Consider the following 22,369-nt stretch of genomic DNA (forward strand, 5'->3'; position numbering starts at 1 on the left):
AGGTTAATGAAATACAAAAGGTACAGAGTCCTATAATTCCTATAATAACTACAACCTAAAACTTCTTACCTGGGAATATTGAAGACTGATGTTAAAAGGAACTACCAGCTTTCACATTTTTATTTATTTTATTTTTATTTTACCTTTATTTAACTAGGCAAGTCAGTTAAGAACAAATTCTTATTTTCAATGACGGCCTAGGAACAGTGTGTTCAAGGGCAGAACGACAGATTTGTACCTTGTCAGCTCGGGGGTTTGAACTTGCAACCTTCCGGTTACTAGTCCAACGCTCTAACCACTAGGCTACCCTGCCGTCTGAGCAAGGAACTGAAACGTTAGCTTTCTTACATGGCACATATTTTCCATGGAACATATTGCATTTTTACTTTCTTCTCCAACACTTTGTTTTTGCATTATTTTAACCAAATTGAAAACGTTTCATTATTTACCTGAGGCTAAATTAATTTGATTGGTGTCTTATATTAAGTTAAAATAAGTGTTCATTCAGTATTGTTGTAATTGTCATTATTATAAATAAATAAATAAAATCGGCTGATTAATCGGTATCGGCTTTTAGGGTCCTCCAATAATCGGTATCGGCGTTGAAAAATCATAATCGGTTGACCTCTAGTTCAAACCATTTGTATCAGATTCACCTTCAGTTGTAGCTAAATCAACCGCTTGTTAGGCAAATAGCGGGGAGGAATGAGGAAGTAAACTCAGCAAAAAAAGAAACGTCCTCTCACCGTCAACTGCTTTGATTTTCAGCAAACTTAACATGTGTAATTATTTGTATGAACATAACAAGATTCAACAACTGAGACATAAACTGAACAAGTTCCACAGACAAGGTGACTAACAGAAATTGAATAATGTGTCCCTGAACAAAGGGGGGGGGGGGGGGGGGGGGGCAAAATCCAAAGTTACAGTCAGTACCTGGTGTGGCCACCAGCTGCATTAAGTACTGCAGTGCATCTCCTCCTCATGGACTGCACCAGATTTTCCAGTTCTTAATGTGAGATGTTACCCCACTCTTCCACGAAGGCACCTGCAAGCTCCCGGACATTTCTGGGGGGGAATGGCCCTAGCCCTCACCCTCCGATCCAGCAGGTCCCAGACGTGCTCAATGGGATTGAGATCCGGGCCCTGCGCTTGCCGTGGCAGAACACTGACATTCCTGTCTTGCAAGAAATCACACACAGAATGAGCAGTATGGCAGGTGGCATTGTCATGCTGGAGGGTCATGTCAGGATGAGCCTGCAGGAAGGGTACCACATGAGGGAGGAGGATGTCTTCCCTGTAATGCACAGCGTTGAGATTGCCTGCAATGACAACAAGCTCAGTCCGATGATGCTGTGACCCACCACCCCAGACCATGACGGACACTCCACCTCCAAGTCGATCCCGCTCCAGAGTACAGGCCTCGGTGTAACGCTCATTCCTTCGACGATAAACGCAAATCAGACCATCACCCCTGGTGAGACAACTGGTGAAGAGCACTTTTTGCCAGTCCTGTCTGGTCCAGGGACGGTGGGTTTGTGTCCATAGGCAATGTTATTGCCGGTGATGTCTGGTGAGAACCTGCCTTACAACAGGCCTACAAGCCCTCAGTCCAGCCTCTCTCAGCCTATTGCAGAAAGTCTGAGCACTGATGGAGGGATTGTGCGTTCCTGGTGTAACTCGGGCAGTTGTTGTTGCCATGCTGTACCTGTCCCGCAGGTGTGATGTTCGGATGTACTGATCCTGTGCAGGTGTTGTTACACGTGTTCTGCCACTGCGATGACGATCAGCTGTCTGTCCTGTCTCCCTGTAGCACTGTCTTAAGCGCCTCACAGTACGGACATTGTAATTTATTGCCCTGTCCACATCTGCAGTCCTCATGCCTCCTTGCAGCATGCCTAAGGCACATTTGTGCAGATTAGCAGTGACCCTGGGCATCTTTCTTTTGGTGTTTTTCAGAGTCAGTAGAAAGACCTCTTTAGTGTCCTAAGTTTTCATAACTGTGACCTTAATTGACCTAAGCTGTTAAGTGTCTTAATAACAACCGTTCCACAGGTGCATGTTCATTAATTGTTTAAGGTTCATTGAACAAGCATGGGAAAAAGTGTTTAAACCCTTTACAATGAAGATCAGTGAAGTTATTTGGATTTTTTTAAATTATCTTTGAAAGACAGGGTCCTGAAAAAGGGACGTATCTCTTTTTGATGTGTCTGTGTCTGTTGCTATTTACTCTATGCAGATAAGTTGTGGTTCGGTGTACACACATGACCTGGAAAACAAACAGAGGAGCAATCACATCCACGGATAAAGCTGTTACCACGTGTAGCGTTTTCTGGGAGTTGGGCCAGTGTGAGTTAAGAGGAAAATGAGCAACACCGAGGCAACAAACACAATGACACACAGGCCAAAATACACATTATAAACTGGGTGGTTCAAGCCCTGAATGCTGATTGGCTGACAGCCGTGGTATATCAGACCGTATACCACAGGTATGACAAAACATTTATTTTTACTGCTCTAATTACATTGGTAACCAGTTTATAATAGCAATAAGGCACCTCGGGGGTTTGTGATATATGGGGCGACAGTGGTTAGAGCGTTGGCCCAGTAACCGAAAGGTTGCTGGATCGAATCCCTAAGCTGACAAGGTAAAAATCTGTCGTTCTGCCCCCGAACAAGACAGTTAACCCCCCCGGTAGCCCGTCATTGTAAATAACATTTTGTTCTTAACTGACTTGCCTATTTAAATACAAATATGGCTATGGGCTGTGTCCAGGCACTCCTCCGTGTTGCGTTGTGCTTAAGAACAGCCCTTATCTGTGGTATATTGGCCCTATATCACACATGCCAACACATACAAATGAATGCATGCAAACACACATAGGTGCACACGCATCCCTACACACACACACACACCCCTTGAAACACACAGGATAGAAATGTTAAGGGTGAGAAAATTTTAAAAGGAGAATGGCTTTTTCCTGTGGGTTAATCTGGTGCTAAACATAGCTATGAGGAATCTGCACGGCGTGATTTACATAACTTATGAATGCAGGTTTGCTTGAGGGCCGGTGTGTGACCGGTATGTGTGAGGGGTGTGTGTGTGTGTGTTTGCCTATGACTGCGTGGGTTCCGATGTGTGTGTGTGTGCAGTGTGTGAAGAAGACATGAGAGCGGGGTCTGTTGACCTTCAAACATGCACGTTTCCCCAAGCTTCTCTGGGGGATCAAGTTAACCGTTCGCCTCCTAAGGGGGACTGGGGAATGATGAGGAACTAGTGGATATGAGAGAGTAGTAAATTGGTCTTAACCCTACATCTTAAGTAGAAAATAACTAAAAGGGAAGGTTTTGCTATTTGGAGTGATTTTAATGGCAACAGAAATGTTATCTGATCTCAATCATTTTGAAGTTATTCTATTCAGATTCTATATCTGTCAGCTCTAATATCACTCCATAGTGCCATGTGGATACACTTAAAAGGGCAAATGATACCTCGTGCTTACACGATTGAAAATCAGTTCAACAGTACCTTAATCACTTTTAGTTGACTTTATGTGCTAATACTCTCTCTATTCAGAGATTGTCCATTTCATTGTGTAGGTATTTGTAAATAAGTGCCCTGTACTCTCTTGGTACCACAACTTGTGTCCTCTTGGTTGTTTCCTTCATAGTAAATCACAGCTATGCCTCCAATTTTGTTACCCACTATGAGCTTATAAAGTTAACTGAAAAAAATGTGGAAATACAGTTTAACTTATTTTTTATATGTACGGAGTAATAATCGGCCAACAACATGGTTTCTACTAGAATCAACACCGAACCGAGCTCTTTGAGGGTGTTTTCACAGTTCTCTTTAAAGTGAACTCTTGGGTAAAAAAAGAGAAGGTAATTACCTCGGTTCTCTTTGTATTCACACTGCCCATTGCCTTTAAAACGAGGACTCAACTATTTTGCCAGTTCACTTCATCTATTCTGTGATCCGAGTCCACTTTGCATTCAAATTGATATGTTTAGAAAGGAACCAAGAAATGTTACTAACATTCACTCAATGCACTCACGATTTTTACAAAGTGCAAGACAAGCCATTCCATCAGTTACCGGACAGCTAGACATTCCTACTTATATTTTGGAAGCTAATAGATTGCATTTAGTTAAAAGATCCTATTAACATGTGCCTTCAGAAAGTATTTACACCCCTTGACATTTTCCACATTTTGTTGTGTTACAAAGTGGGATTAAAACTGATTTAATTGTAATTTTGTGTCAACGACATACACACAATATTACAGCTGTGAGTCTTTCTGGGTAAGTCTCGAAGAGCTTTCCACACCTGGATTGTGCAACATTTTGGATTCAGGACAAAAAGTTTGTTGCAAACAGGATGAAAAAAAAAAAAAAAATGGTATTCTGTACAGCTGGTCTTCTTTTCACTCTGTCAATTAGGTTAGTATTGTGGAGTAACTACAATGTTGTTGATCCATCCTCAGTTTTCTTCTATCACAGCCATTTAACTCTAACTGTTTTAAAGTCACCATTGGCCTCATTGGTACACCATTCAAAGTGTAATTAATAACTTCACCATGCTCAGAGGGATATTTTTACCCATCTAACCTATAGGTTGCCCTTCGTCGCAAGGCATTCGAAATCCTTGGTCTTTGTGGTTGAATCTGTGTTTGAAATTCTACTGAAGGGACGTTACAGATAATTGTATGTGTGGGGTATAGAGATTAAGTATTCATTCAAAAATCATGTTAAACACGGGGGTTGAAAACTTATTGACTCACATTTCAGCTTTTAATTTTTTATCCATTTGCAAAAAATTTGACAAAACAATTCCACTTTGACATAATGGGGTATTGTGTGTTGGCCAGCGACAAAATACTTTCTGAATACTTTCTGAAGGCAATGTAAATATTATTAGCAACAAAATAAATAGCAGAAGAATAACTGCAGATTAAATAATGCTGTAATTGAAAATCTACACCCAATGTAGGCTACTGCTCCCTAAAGAGCTAGAATTGATTTTGTACCCTGTTGTGATTCTCACCAAATATGGTGTTGAATAAACAGCTTATGAAGCTCCCTTAGCCTATAGATAACATAATGCAAACAGCTAACCTTAACTAAAATGTCCACACATATTTTGGAATTTCTGTGTATCCACATAAAAATAAAAAATTAAACTTTTTTTTTTGCAACCCTGCACATCATCTCTCTTTTGTTTTGTGGCACCAATGTGAGGGGTTGTGTCAGGGGAAACCGTATTGCAGTAGCCTAGTGTGGTGCGGGAAGAATGACAAGCGAACCTCTGGAGTTTAAATTGCCCTAAAAAAGGGAACTGGAATTCAAGCAACCTCTCGAGATCACGTGGTGGGCTATGGCAAGCTCTTTTAACATGTATTCATTGAAATTCTATTTTTTTTATATCAATAACTCCCAATAGGATTCAATGGAGAAACCGGTGTTTGTGAGTTCGATTCCCCCTGCAAACTTTTTTTCCTCCCTGAAAATACTATCCACTGCTGCTCCTCAACAGTGTCAGAAGAGCTGTGCTTAGGCCTACATAATGTCTATATTACTGTAGCAACAGGGTTAGGGTCATGGCGTCCTGCGCATCTTTGCTGCAACGCTGCTAACTTGGTGAAATACACGTGCGACCATGTTGCTGTGTCTTCCTGTTGGGAGCAGGGAAGATATGCAGCATGCAAATGTTATCCTGCCCCCATGGAGGTCATTATCATAGAATTATAGATATACAAAAATGATTTATCAATATCAAAACTTATAAAAAATTCTATATATATTTTTTTAATCATATCAATAATAAAAATATAGATATTTTTTTATTTATAAAAATCTATTTTTATATTAATAAATCATTTTTGGGGATATAAACATTTAAATGTTTGATATAAGATATTAATTATTGATATAAAGGAAGACAATTATTGATATAAAAATGTAATGTATTTATGTTAAAACATCTTTCCATATGGGGGCTCTTTTGAGGGGTCTGAGTTCCTTTGGAGTGTTCACACTGAACCAAAAAAAATAAGCAAAAATTGTCTGAAAGGGACCAAGTGTGGAAACACCCTGAGTATCTGCATGGTGTAAAATGGCACCAAACACACACTTTCTAATTCATCCTGCAGTCCCAATTCGTCTTGTAAAGTATATTTATCCATAACTGACACCACATCTGGGCTTACCCAGGCCTCCTTTTAGAAACTTGATCTGTTCATCAATCTGTTAATAAACCCATAGTGTAGATCAGTGTTTCCTAATCCTGGTTGTGGGGACCCAAAGGGCTGACACTTTTTTTGCTTTGCTGTAGCACTACACACGTCATTCCACTAATCAACTCATCCTCAAACCTTTGATTAGTGGTGCTAGGGCAAAAACTAAAATGTGTACCACTTTGGGTCCCAAGGACTAAGATTAACACTGCTGTAGATGGCACAGACCAAGTCTTGGAGTAATCTAACATCCTATTACAGTGGGGCAAAAAAGTATTTAGTCAGCCACCAATTGTGCAAGTTCTCCCACTTAAAAAGATGAGAGGCCTGTAATTTTCATCATAGGTACACTTCAACTATGACAGACAAAATTAGATTTTTTTTTCCTTTGCCAAGATAATCCACCAACATAACAGGTGTGGCATATCAAGAAACTGATTAAACAGCATGATCATTCACAGGTGAACCTTGTGCTGGTGAATATAAAATAAAACTCTAAAATGAGCTGTTTTGTCCGAAGTAGATGTGACGTGCTGCATGAAGCAAATGGAGGTCACACCAAATACTGACTGGTTTTCTGATCTACGCCTCTACCTTTCTTTTCAGGTATCTGTGACCAACAGATGCATATCTGTATTCCCCATCATGTGAAATCCATAGATTAGGGCCTAATGAATTCATTTGATATTGACTGAATTCCTTATATGAACAGTAACTCAGTAAAATCTTTGAAACTGTTGCGTAAATATCCTTCTTCAGTGTATTTGCAGCTATTAAGACCCTCTGGAAGTATCTCCCGGGTATCTACCTCTTAGTAGATTTCATAATGTAGATCATTATAAAACAGGTTGTTTGGGTCCTGGATGCTGATTGGTTGATATGTGGGACAACAGGAAATAATGTATGTGTGTGGCAATCGGTGAGAGAGCTCATTTAAGGGTTTTTGGCAGCCCCTAACATGGAGAACAGAAAGTGCTGGAGTGACATTTTAGCTTGCAGCGATGTGAGGGATGTCCGATTCTCCGCCAAAGAAGAGGCAAACACTGGCTGTCACTAACCATTGCCAGGATCATGGACAGTTCTTCCATTCGAGTGCCATCAATGGAAACGTCACTATTAACATCAACAACTGGCTTGGTTAGCTTGGACTTGCCAACCATAAGTTGCTGCCTATGTAGGCCTATTGGATATTTATTAAATCATAAATGATCCCAAATTAAATCTAGGATCGGCTTCCTATTTCGCAAACAAAGCATTCTTTACTCATGCTGCCAAACATACCCTAGTAAAACTGACTATCCTACCGATCCTTGACTTCGGCGATGTACTTTACAAAATAGCCTCCAACACTCTACTCAGAAAATTGGATGCAGTCTATCACAGTACCATCCGTTTTGTCACCAAAGCCTCATATACAACCCACAACTGCGACCGAAATGCTCTCGTTGGCTGGTCCTTGCTTCATATCTGTCGCCAAACCCACTGGCTCCAGGTCTATAAGTCATTACTAGGTAAAGCCCCGCATTATCTCAGCTCATTGGTCACCATAGCAGCACCCACCCGCAACACGCGTTCCAGCAGGTACATTTCACTGGTCACCCCCAAAGCCAATTCCTCCTTCGGTCGCCTTTCCTTCCAGTTCTCTGCTGCCAATGACCGGAACGAACTGCAAAAATCTCTGAAGCTGGAGACTCATATCACACTCACTGGCTTAAAGCACCAGCTGTCAGAGCAGCTCACAGATCACTGCACCTGTACATAGCCCATCCAACTACCTCATCACCATATTGTCATTATTTTATTTATTTTTCTCCTTTGCACCCCAGTACCGCTACTTGCATACTCATCTTCTGCACATCTATCACCCCAGTGTTTAATTTGACATACTGTAATAATTTTGCCACAATGGCCTATTTATTGCCTCACCCCCCTTATCCTACCTCATTTGCACACACTGTATATAGACTTTCTCGATTGTATTATTGACTGTATGTTTGTTTATTCCATGTGTAACTCTGTGTTGTTGTTTGTGTGCTTTGCTTTATCTTGGTACGGTCGCAGTTGTAAGAACTTGTTCTCAACTAACCTACCTGGTTAAATAAAGGTGAAATAAACATAAATAAATAAAAATGTAGGTTCTTGTCTCTCATCATTATTGAATCTCTGCTAGCTAGCTACATGCCAATGATTTGTTTAGCATAGCAATGTCGAATGAATATAATTATTTTAATTTAACAACTGGGTCAAAACATGAGAAAAGAACTAACGACCAGCCCACTTGGGTAGCAATTTCAGAATGCAAAAACAAATTTACTTGTTAAAATAATATTTTTTGGGAAAAATATGTGTAAATATGTTGGCAAACATTTTAAAAAGCAATAACTCCCTCATACCCGGGAATTATCATGTGACAACTCCCTCCATGGGCTATATCCCAGCCCTTGGCTTCGCCTAGGGTCTCAGAACAACCCTTGTTGGGAGCTGTCAGACAATAATTCCCAGGTTCTCAGGCATTATTGATTAGAATATTTCCCAACCCCTGGTCCTCGAGTACTCCCAACAGCACACATTTTTGTTGTAGCCCCAGACAACACACCTGATTCAACTAATTAAGGGCTTGATGATTAGTTGACAAGTTGAATCAGGTGTGCTTGTCGGGGGGTACGGGATGACTGGAAGTGGGAAACACTGATGATGCATCAACTTCTCCAGCATTCCTCAAACTATTCCACGGAAACCTCCAACCATTCCATATATGTGATATTCCAGAGCTAGCACACCTGATTCAACTAATCCTCAAGCCCTTGATTAGGTGAATCAGGTGTGCTGGTTCAGGGCTACAACAAAATGTTTGGGATGTCTGATGTTGAGGCATTTGCAAGTTTAGGGTCGTGCTCAGTAGGGCACACCATTATTACACAACAGTAAATTAAAATCTGTGTCTTTATTGGAACAGTTTAGGTAGTTCCTCTTGTTTCACTCTGTTTTCTCCTTACTGAACATGACCCAGGTAAAATCTCTAAGTGGTCCTATTTAATAATTAGCTGCTACTCTTATACCAGGCCTGTAGGGCAGTGAGACTGACAGCTTCTCTTCTGTCGAGTCTTACAAGGACCTAGGCTGCAGCCCTACTACTATCCACTAGTGGTTTCCAAACTCCTTATCTCCCTATTCACATTAATTCTTTCAGATCTGAGAGGAGGGTCAGCAAAGGCAAAGATAAGGGGGAAGGAGCAGGGAGGGAGCTATCGTATTAGAATCAAAGGCCCACAGACTGGATCATCTCAAACCAATCAGAGTTTCAAAGCCAATGATACATTTTCAAAACAACGCTTTACCAACATGTGTTCTGGCTCTGTCCCAACCCATTGGTTTCTAGAGCAAGGACTTTGGGTAGCCAGGTAATGGAGTCAGTGTACAGTGTGTATGGGATTATTCCATAGCGTGTCAGCACCTGTTTAGACACCCCCCTTTCCCCTTTATCGATCAACGCTTCTCTCCTCCGCATAAACTCATGTAGTGGTCTGCTTGGTGAACTTTGGGATTACAGCCAGAAACTGAAGGGTGACTGGCATGGAATTAACAGAGTTAATATTCAAAGCCACAGTGTTGTTCCCAGCAGAGAAAACTGGTTGCAATGACGTCATTATGGCATCTTTGATGAATAGGCCTTGTATAGATCTACTGTATTTTTTTAAGGAACCAGAATTGGTTTTTACTGGTTAGAATTTGACCAAAATATGTAGTCTTTCCCATGCCATCTAGATCTTGTCATGAAAAATACTTCTTTACCCGGTGAAATGTCCCCAAACAGAGAACCAGTTTACAACCAGAAAAATAAGTAATGTGCTGAATTTTGGGTTAGTATAAACTAAACATTGGACATAAAGTTTGCTTTGAGTTCATTATTTTGACATACCTTAGCCTCCCAGTCTTTATTGAGATAGTAAATACATGTTACACATCTCCCATCGCCGTTAGGGTTATCCACGTGGCGTACATACCCAGTCCCGTTTCCTGGGTAACAGGCCACCATAGCCTGAAAAAGAACATAAGAAGGGCATGTCAGAAGGAAATATTTTGGGTGGCCATTTTGAGTGTCGTAAAAGTTGTCACAGAAAATAAAAATGCTTCCCAACAGTAGACATATTTTCAAACACCTATTTCTAAGATGTAATTTATTGCTAACTTGCATGGACACCGGTTGAGGATATCAATACAGATGCAATTCAGTTGCTTGGCTGTTGCTTTCCAAATACATTTTTAAAATGTGACAATCATTGCAATGCATTTCACAACAAATGATTAACGCATAGCCAATTGTTTAAAGTGACCCCTTTTTAACACGCTATTCTATGTAATTTCATAATACATGATTAGGCTACACTCTGGTAAAGCATATAATAGAACAGCACATTTCCTATTATGAAATTGTCATGTCATTTAAGACGTCTTGTTGATTCATAATGGATAATACTGCTATTGAAATGCATGCGTATACAAAGTATATACTCAATTATTCCTGTTCAAAGCAATGCTAACAAAAAAAAAGAGATTCACAAACAAAAAGGCGAGCTTGTAATTCATAATTGATGACGAGTGAAAGACGAGGCAGAGGCGCGACTGACACACTTGCTGGGCTGATTTGAAAGGAAAGAGGCTAATTGGAGTAGCCAAGTTGTTTTTGCTGTGTCATCAGTCAGGCCTTTACTTCAAGTGTTAGAAAACAATAGGTCAGAACTGTTGGCTTACGAGCATTTTTCCCCTTTATTATGTCGGTCTCTGGGTCACAGGCACAAGTTGTTACGTAACAAACCGTGGGTGGATTTGTACATTTTTTTATACACAGATACATTTTGGTGCTCGGGTATTGCCACGGGACTGGGCCAAAGTGGAGGAGAGGGACACACACACATGCATTTTGCTTGGTCATTGCAGATGTATAGTACTTCCAAGGACATAGGCTACAATTGAGTAGTCGCAAAGTAGTATATTTCGTCAGACTTTATTTGGATAGTCCCATATCTACGGACCAAAAGAGATGGCACTGTGCTCTGATATTGATTCATTCATTGTTAGGAAAGAGCTTGCAAAAAAGGCATTTCACTGTCTTTGTGCATGTGACGATACAACTGGAACCTTGAAAGTACAGATGGTCAAACTTTCAACAAACGAGGCAAAAGTAAACATGTCGTCCCCCACGAACGATGCAGCACCTCCCTTGGATCAATCAGTGTAATTTTATACATGACAGATCTCTAATGCAAGATGCATCATTCGCCCAAGTTGAATCAAAATCGGGCCAGTGGTGTCTGAGACATTGCATGGGTTAGCTATCATATCCCTGAGCGTGTGTGCCAGATGTAATCACTCGGAGTCAAACAGATCAAGAGATATGTTGAGACTTCTGTCTATAGATGCCACAGTTTTGTGCAGATAGGTAATTCTGTGCCATAGGCGTAGCATTTAAGTGTTTTACACAAAATTCTAAAGGGCGGAATGTGTAATTTTGTAAATGCCAGATCTCTATGGCAAAACACATCACTCACCTAAGTTTTCGTCAAAATCAGTCCAGTGGTGTCTGAGAAATCGCGTGTGACGAACGAACGTACGGGGACTCATTTAATCATGGGGGACAACTATCTGTTGATAAGCAAGAATGTAACCCACCCCGCCACGACCCCACAGGACTGTATGATACCATGACATGAGACTGCTTACACTGCTGTTTTCCCCAGATTACCGGGCTCTCTCTGTATGTGCTTATTTGTTAACTGGAAGACCTTCTGATCTCTTTTCCATCTGTGGAGGAGGACGGAGAGGTGGGGTGAGATGAGGGGAGAGGGGGGCGGGAGGCTGTTAACCACCAGGATGTTCTGCACGTCTCCCGTTCACGCCTCTCCGCCAGGGTCATTTCCAGATGGTGGAAACCCCCTCGTCTTTTTATTTAAGAGAGGCCCGCACGCAAAAGAAAGGAAATCAAAGAGAGGAAAGGGGGGTCTGAGGTCACGAAATAGGTCACCGGCGCTCTGGGTCAGACTTTGAGTCTAACTGGGATAGGCGGTGGTGATCACAGTTGCGTGTGTGCGTGTGGTTGTCTGTCTGTGTGGAGACCATGTTGTGAAGCCATGCCGTGAAGGCCAGACTTTGTGATAACCAAGGTTTTGATTTTTTTGTTTTGCACAACAGAACAATCCATCCTCGAAAGTTTTGGAATGTCGAGGTCGGAACATTGGGAACGAGGGCAGCAGAAACTTGAAAAAAAGGCCCACTGCTATTGTTTGAATTTTTCTGCTTAGCTCATCAGGATAGGGCGGCAGGTAGCCTAGCGTTTAAAAGCATTGGGCCAGTAACTGAGAGGTCGCTGGATCCAATCCCGAGCCGACTAGGTGAAAAATCTGATGTGCCCTTGAGCAAGGCACTTAACCCTAAATGCTCCAGTAAGTAACTGTGGATAAGAGCTTCGGCTAAATGACTTGACATTTTTTTAATATACAGTGCCTTGCGAAAGTATTCGGCCCCCTTGAACTTTGCGACCTTTTGCCACATTTCAGGCTTCAAACATAAAGATATAAAACTGTATTTTTTTGTGAAGAATCAACAACAAGTGGGACACAATCATGAAGTGGAACGACATTTATTGGATATTTCAAACTTTTTTAACAAATCAAAAACTGAAAAATTGGGCGTGCAAAATTATTCGAATACTTTCGCAAGGCACTGTAAATTACCCTGCTTCGATCTCCCCCGCGCTCGCCCTCGGATTCCGTAGAGTGATCTCCACGCTGCAGCCGGCAGTCAGTGACAGGCTACGCATGACACATGACAGCCCCCACAATCCACTCGCCATTATTTCCCTGCTGGCAGGTGCAAGCTGGGCTCGAAATGGAGGGAACCACCGACACACGCAAACAAAAACAAAAGACGAGTAGGGACAAAGCTAACACAGCTCCGAGGGCTGACGCAAGTCGAGGGAGTGAACGGGTACATGCGGAAGATAACGTCAGATGCCATTGGAAGACATGGAGTGTGGGGCTGAAGTGCGTCAGAGAGGTTTCGCTCAGTGCGAGAGGGGGAGTGGGGTGGTGAGCCGTGGGGGTTTACATTATGTGGGCATTGCGTCATTTGGCTTCTGGTGGTCATGTCTCGCATGCCATGCTATGCCCCCTATAAGCTCTGTGCAAGAGCAATTTCTCAAGTGCCCCCATTAAGAGAGGGCAGGTGAATGGAGAAAAAAGGTTGTACCACCTTTATACAGGCAGTGCCCGTACAAAACCTAGGGTTGTAAAATTCAGGAAGCTTTCAATAAATTCCCTGGTTTTCTAGAAATCCTGGTTGGGGGATTACGGATTTCCTGCTTTTTCGCTCCTGAATCCAGGAATCCACCAACAGGGATTTTGGAAAAACCAGGGAATTGATTAAAAGTTTTGCAACCCTACGCATACCATATTATGACAACAGCGGCCTACAAAACGCAAGAAACATCTCATACTGTAAGCACTTAATATGCATAACAAGACTGTTATAGGGGGTTGAGGGTAATTTGGTAACTGTGACCTGAAATTGCAGCTCTTGTTACTTTATTTTCCAGATGTTTAATGAATGTTTTATGTAAATAAAGTTGATGGTGATCAGTTACATTTTATACCGCACTTGCTGCAAGCAGACGTGAGAAAGCCAATGTATGTGTGATGCAATAGACATGTATTGGAGCGAGGTACTCGCTTACTGTAGGCACAATGCATAAATGGGTCACAGCTCTGAACTGTATAAGGCCACACAAATGGAATAGGCTATATTGCACTTAGCATTGAGCATTATGCGCTTCAACACTCCAGTCTTTGCACACTTGGAGTGAGTGTATCGGTGTCTGAGTGTAAATGTCTGAGTGTAAATGTCTGAGTATTCCAGTGTTTGTGTGTCTGAAGGTGAGGGTGTCTGTGCATGTTTCAGTCTTTCTGTGTAATTGCATGGTTCAACGTTTGAAAGTGAGTGTGTGTCTGTGTGTTTGTGTGTGTGAGTGATGTTTCCCACTCTCTCATCCTACTCGATCTCTGACACCGCACCACCTCCAGAGGAGGCATGGGTAGTATGCAGATTTTCATACCGTCCTTATCTCATCCCGAGATTTACGATATTACCGGCATAGCACACAAAGGGGAGCTAAAAACACGAGAAAAGCTAATTGACCTTCTATTATCAAAATGCTAACAAAAATTAGCACAAACTAATAGCAAAATCACATAGACACTGTTAGCTAACTGCTAACGAGTGAAAAACAAACAAACTAATTGCAAAGACAAGGAAATCGAGCTCATAAAGCTATACAAGTTAGTAGCTACCGAATGTCATTTTTCAGTGAGTTTACATTTACAAGCAAAAGTGAACTAGGGGAATTGTGCAAATAAAGATGTGATGCATGCTTTTCTGAAGGAAGAGCAGCATGTGTAAACCGAGCAGATGGAGAAAGAACAGAGGAGGAAAAAATGCTAATAGGAAGCACAGGGAAAAAATTGTAACTGTGCAGATAACTCATCCAGAGTTTTTGACTTCTGGCAGAAAGCCATTAGTAGTGAATTGCATTACCTCATGTGTTCGCCACACAACTGAGACACGCCGATAGATATAGAACGCTATGGACATACCGGCTCCTGCTGTGCTATTTAAAAACAAACACGCGACTGGCGCAACTGTTCTGGGGAACTACGGTAAGCTTCATAATGTAAAATAATGTCACAGGTGAAATTAAGAACGCAATCTGCTTTATCTCCTAACGTATAACACAAGTTGACTGCAGGTATTAACTTAAAACCTTTTCACAAGTGAGTTCCAAATATCTCTGATGGTCGCCCCGTCGTGAGTCGTTTTATGCACATGATGTCAGAATGCACTCACTGTTCTTAAATGTGACTTTACACAACAGGACAGTTAACACGCACTGCCTGCTAATTATCTATAGGCTATGTTTAAACCTGTCAATTTCAAATTATTTTCTAACAAATTGTATTTTTTAAGAACAGCTTGAATTGAGGTGTGTTCCGCCTCCTCATTAATTCACATAGAAGTAGCCCATTTCAGCGTTGCGGACAATTTATGTTTGAGGCTTTACTGAGCCGGATAAACTTCACTCATGTTTGCGCAGATCAAATATGCATATATTTGCGCAGTCTTGCAAGAATTGGAAAATTCTCTTGCTGGCGCTCGCTTTGCCTTCCTTGTTGTTTTCCTTACAAATAATAACATTGGACATGTGTTCGTTCCTATCAAAGTAAGTTCCTTATTTTTGTTGTATATCGTGTTGTCGTTTCTACTGTAGGCGCATACAGTATCTATCCATGTAAGTATGTATGGAGCATAATGTAATTACAGTTTTATTCACCTGTTTTCAAGTACTACTGACAAATAATGCATCCCGATTATTGCATTTATTGCAATGGACACCTACGATGTGTGAAAAAATACTTTTTTGAAGGTTGTACTATAAACCGACCAAACTCATCTTATCTCCTATTATCTGTGGTTGATGCGAGGAAGAAAAGAAAAAGCAAGGCACAAACTACCCATCGTCAGATTACTTAATAGAAAGTGTTTAACTCAATTATTTTGATCAGTGGTGAGCTCACCCGTGATGTGATTAATTATAAATAGTAATTGCTATTAGCTAATTCATATTGTAGTTTCTATCAGCCGAGAGTTAGAAAAATATGACTGCTTGTGTTACTTCAATCTTTCCTCAGTTAGCGGCAGAACAAATGTAGCCTAAATCTTTCTAGTTCGGATGATTGTGTTACGCTGTACCTACTTCTGTGAACGTCTGATCATTCCATCCAAAAATAAACTGGTCACATTCTGGACATAACTTTGTAAGGACTGTGTTTGTGCAAAATGTTTGTGGGGGAAAAAATGTGGCCAGCTCAAATGCTGATTGACACAACAATCGAAAATGAACGTTCGAAATAAGCGTTCTAACCAAGAGGTATGATCGTACGCAACAGGGACCACTGTAGGATGATCACATCCGTTTGTTGGTAAGTGTGAAATGGTTAAAAGTTAGCTACAAATATTCGTGAAAAACTTCATAGTTTAGATGGTTTTGAAAAAACATCCTGCTGCTTTTTTCAATACCCCGGTATACCACAGGAGGTTGGAGACACCTTAATTGGGGAGGACAGGCTCGTGGTAATGGCTGGAGCCGAATGAGTGGAATGGTATCAAATACGTCAAACACATTCTTTCCATATGTTTGATGCCATTCCATTCACTCCGTTCCAGACATTATTGTGATTTATTGTTATCCCTTCAGCAGCCTCCACTGCGGTATATGGTATAAATGGTATACTGCCCAAGCCTACTTCAGGGTGAAGAGTGGCTGAACTGATCTAAACTCAGCGGTGGCTGTGTCGGCAGCTGGAGCCCATCCAGACAGGCTTTATTTTAATGATCGTGCTACGTGCGGTGCGTGATGCTGCTTGTCTGTCTGTCTTCTAGCTGGCTGCTGTTTCTCTAGCGGGGAGTGGGGACTAGCCCTGGCACTAGAAGAGCATCCAGGCCAGGCTCAACCGGTGTTGGAGTAAACACATTTGTTATGGTCAAGAGAGGGAGGTTAGCGAGCCAATTGAGACGGGTCATGCACAACCCCCGCAGTGTGCAGTTTACGCTACATGAGTTACTGTCTGACAGACATTTAGTGTTTGAGATGAAGGACCTGAACTGCCTTCAAAGTGACCTTTTAAAGTGAGACTGACTTTCAAGAAGGATGTGCACTGTTTTATGCTTTAAGCTGGATTCATATAAAGCAGCTGTTTAAAAAGCAACTGTTTTCACTCTTTCAATGCAACTTCACTTAGATCACGAAGCAACTCACCCACGTTTCAAATTACCTGCAATATTCAATCAAAGTCGATAAATATGCTCTTCTTTACGGCAGTGTTCTACAATTCACCCACCCAGGGTGTGGACATTTCTGTTCTATCCCAGCGCTAAACACACCACATTCAACTTATCAGGGGCTTGAGGGTGCAAAAGCTATGGGTCCCCCAAGATCAGGGAAGAGAATTGCACTACTGTAAGAATTTGTTACAACAAGTTGTGCGTATTGCTTATTGGCCAAGTCCATGTAGTCCATCCCGGTATTGGTAAGCTTTCCACAGTTTATGGACTAATGAACACAACCCTGGATAAACCATCTATGTGTCTCACTAGAGAGCTCAGCCTGTTTTGTTGACATTCCCTAAATTGCTGTTTTAGCCTTTAGCCTGTAGCCTGTGAGGGTCAACCCATTGCATCGCTGCCCGTCCAAACAAGCCCCTAAATGAATCAATAGCGCTTCCTAGACAGGATAAAAATGGTGGGGAAACTGCCAGGACAGGTTCAAACAATCCTAAAGCAGCCAGCCAGTAACTCACCAAAGGTTTTTGGAATTTTTATGAGGCCTGAGACAACCAGTATACACAACCAGGAGGAATTATGCCATAGGTTTCCCATTACCATGTGTGGACCACTGCATTTTGTAGGTCCTCATAAGTAAGATTCTTTAGGGAGCGCAGGTGGATCCCAAATGAATGCAATGGGCCATGTTAAAGGGAAAGGGGTAGTGTACAATTTTTGCCTAGTAACTTGAGCATTTCCTCATTGTCTAGTAGGTGCTAACATGCTATTGTACTAAAGGTCAGAGAAACCAGTATGGCCCTGTTGCCCGTATCAGTGTCTGCAGGAAGTGCTGCTTTGGCGCTTCTCAAACATCCTGTTGTAGTGCACGGCCACAAGGAGATGACACGGCTGAGCAAACTGACAGATGAAACTGGACCAGCTGCATTGAACTGTTGCCAATTTCCTTGAATTTGTACAAAAGTCTATCAATTGCAGCTGACATGTCCTTTGAATTGTCAAACAGGAAAGTACACAGGAAAATCTCCTAAGCAATTTTAACACCCACAGTGCTTAAATAAACACTTTCAACATGTACATACATGTACACCTGGAAAAGCGTTAAATTAACTTTGAAAAGTGTTGATAAATGAACACATTTTAAAATGTCAAAGTCCATCAATCAAGACAACTTTAGCGTGTTAGGCACCCAACACTTTCGGTGACAAATGTATATTTCAAAATAGTGACAAGCGACAAAAAACATTGATGTACAATTTTTCGGGCAAATAAGTCCAAGCCTTGCAATCATGGAAAGGGGACATTTTCTTGTTCTTTAAGACCTTGACAGAGTGCATTTGTGCTAAGTCCCAGGACCACTGGAAAACAATCAATTAGGAAACAATAATGAACGTTTTTTCCCCCAATTTGTTAGCGGATATGGCACACAATATCATGGTCAGTCTGTTTATTTTCCTACTGTTTAGGCCTAACACCCAGAAAATTTTAAAATGAAACCTTCAAGCCTGGACACTAGTCTGCTTCTCACAAACTAACGACTGAGGCAAACGTCAAATTATTATAGAAAATAAACAAGCCACTATTTAATCTTGCAGGGCGGATTACTTCCTATCAAATATCACTTGAAAGCCCTATCTGTACTCTAGGGAGATGATTGTTTTCCTTTAACACCATACCATAGTGTTGTTTCCAGTGTAGAATTACTGTAATTTCATATTACTTTGAGATCTTGACACCAGATACCAATTTTAGTTAACACAAAAGCCAGGCTTTTCTTGTAGTGAAATGTTGCTTTTTGCATTCCCCATGTCAACCACAGAACCAATCATTATAGACAGAAGATACATCAAGAGACAGAGCATGTCCGGGTTCCAAAAGCAACATTCTCTGGGTAGTTTAGAAGTTGTTTGTTTGGTTAGACACCCATCAGTAAAGTTCATAGAATCCGGGGCTTACGTTACAAGCAAGCAGAGCTCCACTGTTTTCCATGGCAGACAAAGTTGAGCTTCATGCATATGTCTGTCTGTGTATAGAGACTGATAAGGGAAGCAATCCAATCTACGTCCAAACAGTCACTGATCTATCAGGGGTCGTCCTTCTTCACAGCTGTGACAGAACAAACTCAGTCACCTTGCTAGCCAACAGTTGAGAGAACTACAGCAGCTCAAAGGGTTCAGAGACATACCCCCAAACAAAATGGCAGTTACATCAGTGTATTTTTTCTCTATTGGTCTAATAACTTAAAGAGGCTATATGTAATATCTGCCGGAAGGTGATCTTGAGCCAAATGGGTACCCTAAATGGACTGAAATCGCCCATTGTCCAGAAATGTCCTCATTGGACAGAGTGACCTTTTTCACAACCATGAGTAAAAGCATACATTGTTTCCCCAATATTTTTTCATGGATTTGTGTGAAAACAGGAAATGCATGTATAAACATATAATATGCATATGAAACATGCAGCCAACATCCAAGCCACAATTTGACTTAAACAATGAGAACTAAACTTCCAAAGTGTATCTTTAAGGCAATTGTCCTCTAAAACACAACACAAGTAAGGGCCCAAAGCTGGCGGTAAAGGGGTGTTCCTCACATGCAGGAAATGTGAAGGTCGTCCTGGCGATGGATGACTCAAATACGTCCTATCAGTAGCATAGGGTGCAGCCTGCCAGGAAGTCCCTGTTTAAAGAAATGGTCTCAAGTTTTTATATCAGAGAGTTCAGAACAATAGAGAGAGATGATACACAGCAGTTTGGCTGAGCCTCTACCTTTAAACCCCTATTGAGCAGATTCCTAACTGAAGATAAGTGCACATCACAGCATCTTTTTGGGTACATCTTCAAACCTCAAAACATTTAGTTTGTGTGTGTTAAGAGGGGGTGGGCCCCATGTGTTGAGCTTGAGTGGTGGGCCTGTGGACTTTGCAATGAACCCCTGGCAAGAACCTATAGGGGCCACAACAGATGCATACCTTAGTGAACTAGTCCTCTCGACGGGGGCAGATTGTGGAATGAAGTAATGATAAACCATGAGAGTTTGGCAGTAGAGTGCCGTTAACAGCTGGTGAGAGAGGCGCAAGGGGCCAAGGTCCACTACACATCCGAAAGTCAAGGGGACATGAGCAGGGCAGCAATTACGCTTGCATTGCTCTCCATACAGCTCAGTCAAAGGTATTCGAATAGCTTTGCATTGAATTATTTTGCATCACCGGTCAACCAGTTAACAGTAGACACCAACACTGTACATAGAATGGTTAAGACTTCAAAGTTTGTCAAGAGATTAGGCTTAATGAGTGCATACTAGCAGCGTGATTCAGCTGGTGTGTGTGGATAGACTGGATGAATAACACAGTACTGTATTGTAACCCTAGTACAGTTCTGTCTGGTGGAGGGGTGAAGACTGATCGCACGACTAGATGTGTACCAACGGTTGCGTGCCATGTCATTGACTGTGCAGTTGGGCATCAGATGGCTATACAGTGACCCCCTTGGCATTTTTCCTATTTTGTTGTCTTACAACCTGGAATTAAAATGGATTTTTGGGGGGTTTGTATCATTTGATTTACACAACATGCCTACCACTTTGAAGACGCAAAACATTTTTTATTGTGAAAAAAAACTAGACGAAAAAACAGAACTTGAGCGTCCATAACTATTCACCCCTCCAAAGTCAATACTTTGTAGAGCCACCTTTCACAGCAAATACAGCTGCAAGTCTCTTGGGGTATGTCTCTATAAGCTTAGCACATCTAGCCACTGGGATTTTTGCCCTTTCTTCAAGGCAAAACTGTTCCTGCTCCTTCAAGTTGGATGGGTTCTGCCGGTGTACAGCAATCTTTAAGTCATAACACAGATTCTCAATTGGATTGAGGTCTGGACTTTGACTAGGCCATTCCAAGACATTTAAATGTTTCCTGGTCCGTGAGTTTTGGTGGGCGGCCCTCTCTTAGTAGATTTGTTGTGGTGCCATATTTTTCAACATTTTTAATAATGGATTTAATGGTGCTCTATGCGATGTTCAAAGTTTCTGATATTTTTTTATAACCCAACCCTGGTCTGTACTTCTCCACAACTTTGTCCCTGACCTGTTTGGAGACCTCATTGGGCTTCATTGTGCTGCTTGCTTGGTGGTGCCCCTTGCTTATTGGTGTTGCAGACTCTGGGGCCTTTCAAAACAGGTGTATATATACTCAGATCGTGTGACACTTAAATCAAGTCCACATGTGTTCAATCTTAACTAATTATTTGACTTCTGGATGTAATTGGTTCGCTTATATTTTAACTTCTCTAGGGTAGGAGGCAGCATTAGGAATTTTGGATGAAAAGCGTGCCCAAATTAAACTGCCTACTACTCAGCCATAAAATCTAGAATATGCATATAATTAGTATATTTGGATAGAAAACACTCTGAAGTTTCTAAAACTGTTTGAATGATGTCTGTGAGTATAACAGAACTCACATGGCAGGCAAAAACCTGAGAAGAAAATCCAACCAGGAAGTGGGAAATTTGAGTTTGTAGTTTTTCAAGTCATTGCCTATTAAATATACAGTGTCTATGGGGTCATATTGCACTTCCCAAGGCTTCCACTAGATGTCAACAGTCTTTAGAACCTTGTTTGAGGTTTCTACTGTGAAGGAGGGGGGAATGGGAGCTAAATGAGTCAGAGGTCTGCAAGAGTGCCATAAGCTGACCACGTGAGAGTTAGCTTGCGTTCCGTTGCATTTCTACAGACAAAGGAATTCTCCGGTTGGAACATTATTGAAGATTTATGATAAAAACATCCTAAAGATTGATTCTATACTTCGTTTGACATGTTTCTACGAACTGTAATAGAACTTTTCGTCTGGACCTAGTGCTCGCGCCTCATGAGTTTTGATTGTGTACTAAACGCGCAAACAAAAAGGAGGTATTTGGACATAAATTGACTTTATCGAACAAATCAAACATTTATTGTGGAACTGGGATTCCTGGGAGTGCATTCTGATGAAGATCAAAGGTAAGTGAATATTTATAATGCTATTTCTGACTTCTGTTGATTCCACAACATGGCGGATATCTGTATAGCTTGTTTTTGTTGTCTGAGCGCTGTACTCAGATTATTGCATGGTGCGCTTTTTCAGTAAAGTTTTTTTGAAATCTGACACAGCGGTTGCATTAAGGAGAAGGGGATCTAAAATTCCATGCTTAACAGTTGTATCTTTTAGCAATGTTTATTATGAGTATTTCTGTAAATTGATGTGGCTC

The 22,369-nt window shown here is 41.4% G+C and overlaps 1 protein-coding gene across 1 annotated transcript in view; it reads right to left on the reverse strand.

Annotated features, from left to right (window-relative positions):
• egln1 (egl nine 1-like protein) overlaps window positions 1-22,369 on the reverse strand; it is a 34,372-nt gene that overhangs the window by 3,430 nt on the left and 8,573 nt on the right. Inside the window, 1 exon segment of the mRNA NM_001281330.1 lies at window positions 10,156-10,275. Within this exon segment, the coding sequence (NP_001268259.1) occupies window positions 10,156-10,275 (120 nt within the window).

This window comes from Oncorhynchus mykiss, chromosome 17 (genome assembly GCF_013265735.2).
Source record: "Oncorhynchus mykiss isolate Arlee chromosome 17, USDA_OmykA_1.1, whole genome shotgun sequence".
Classification (NCBI taxonomy): domain Eukaryota; kingdom Metazoa; phylum Chordata; class Actinopteri; order Salmoniformes; family Salmonidae; genus Oncorhynchus; species Oncorhynchus mykiss.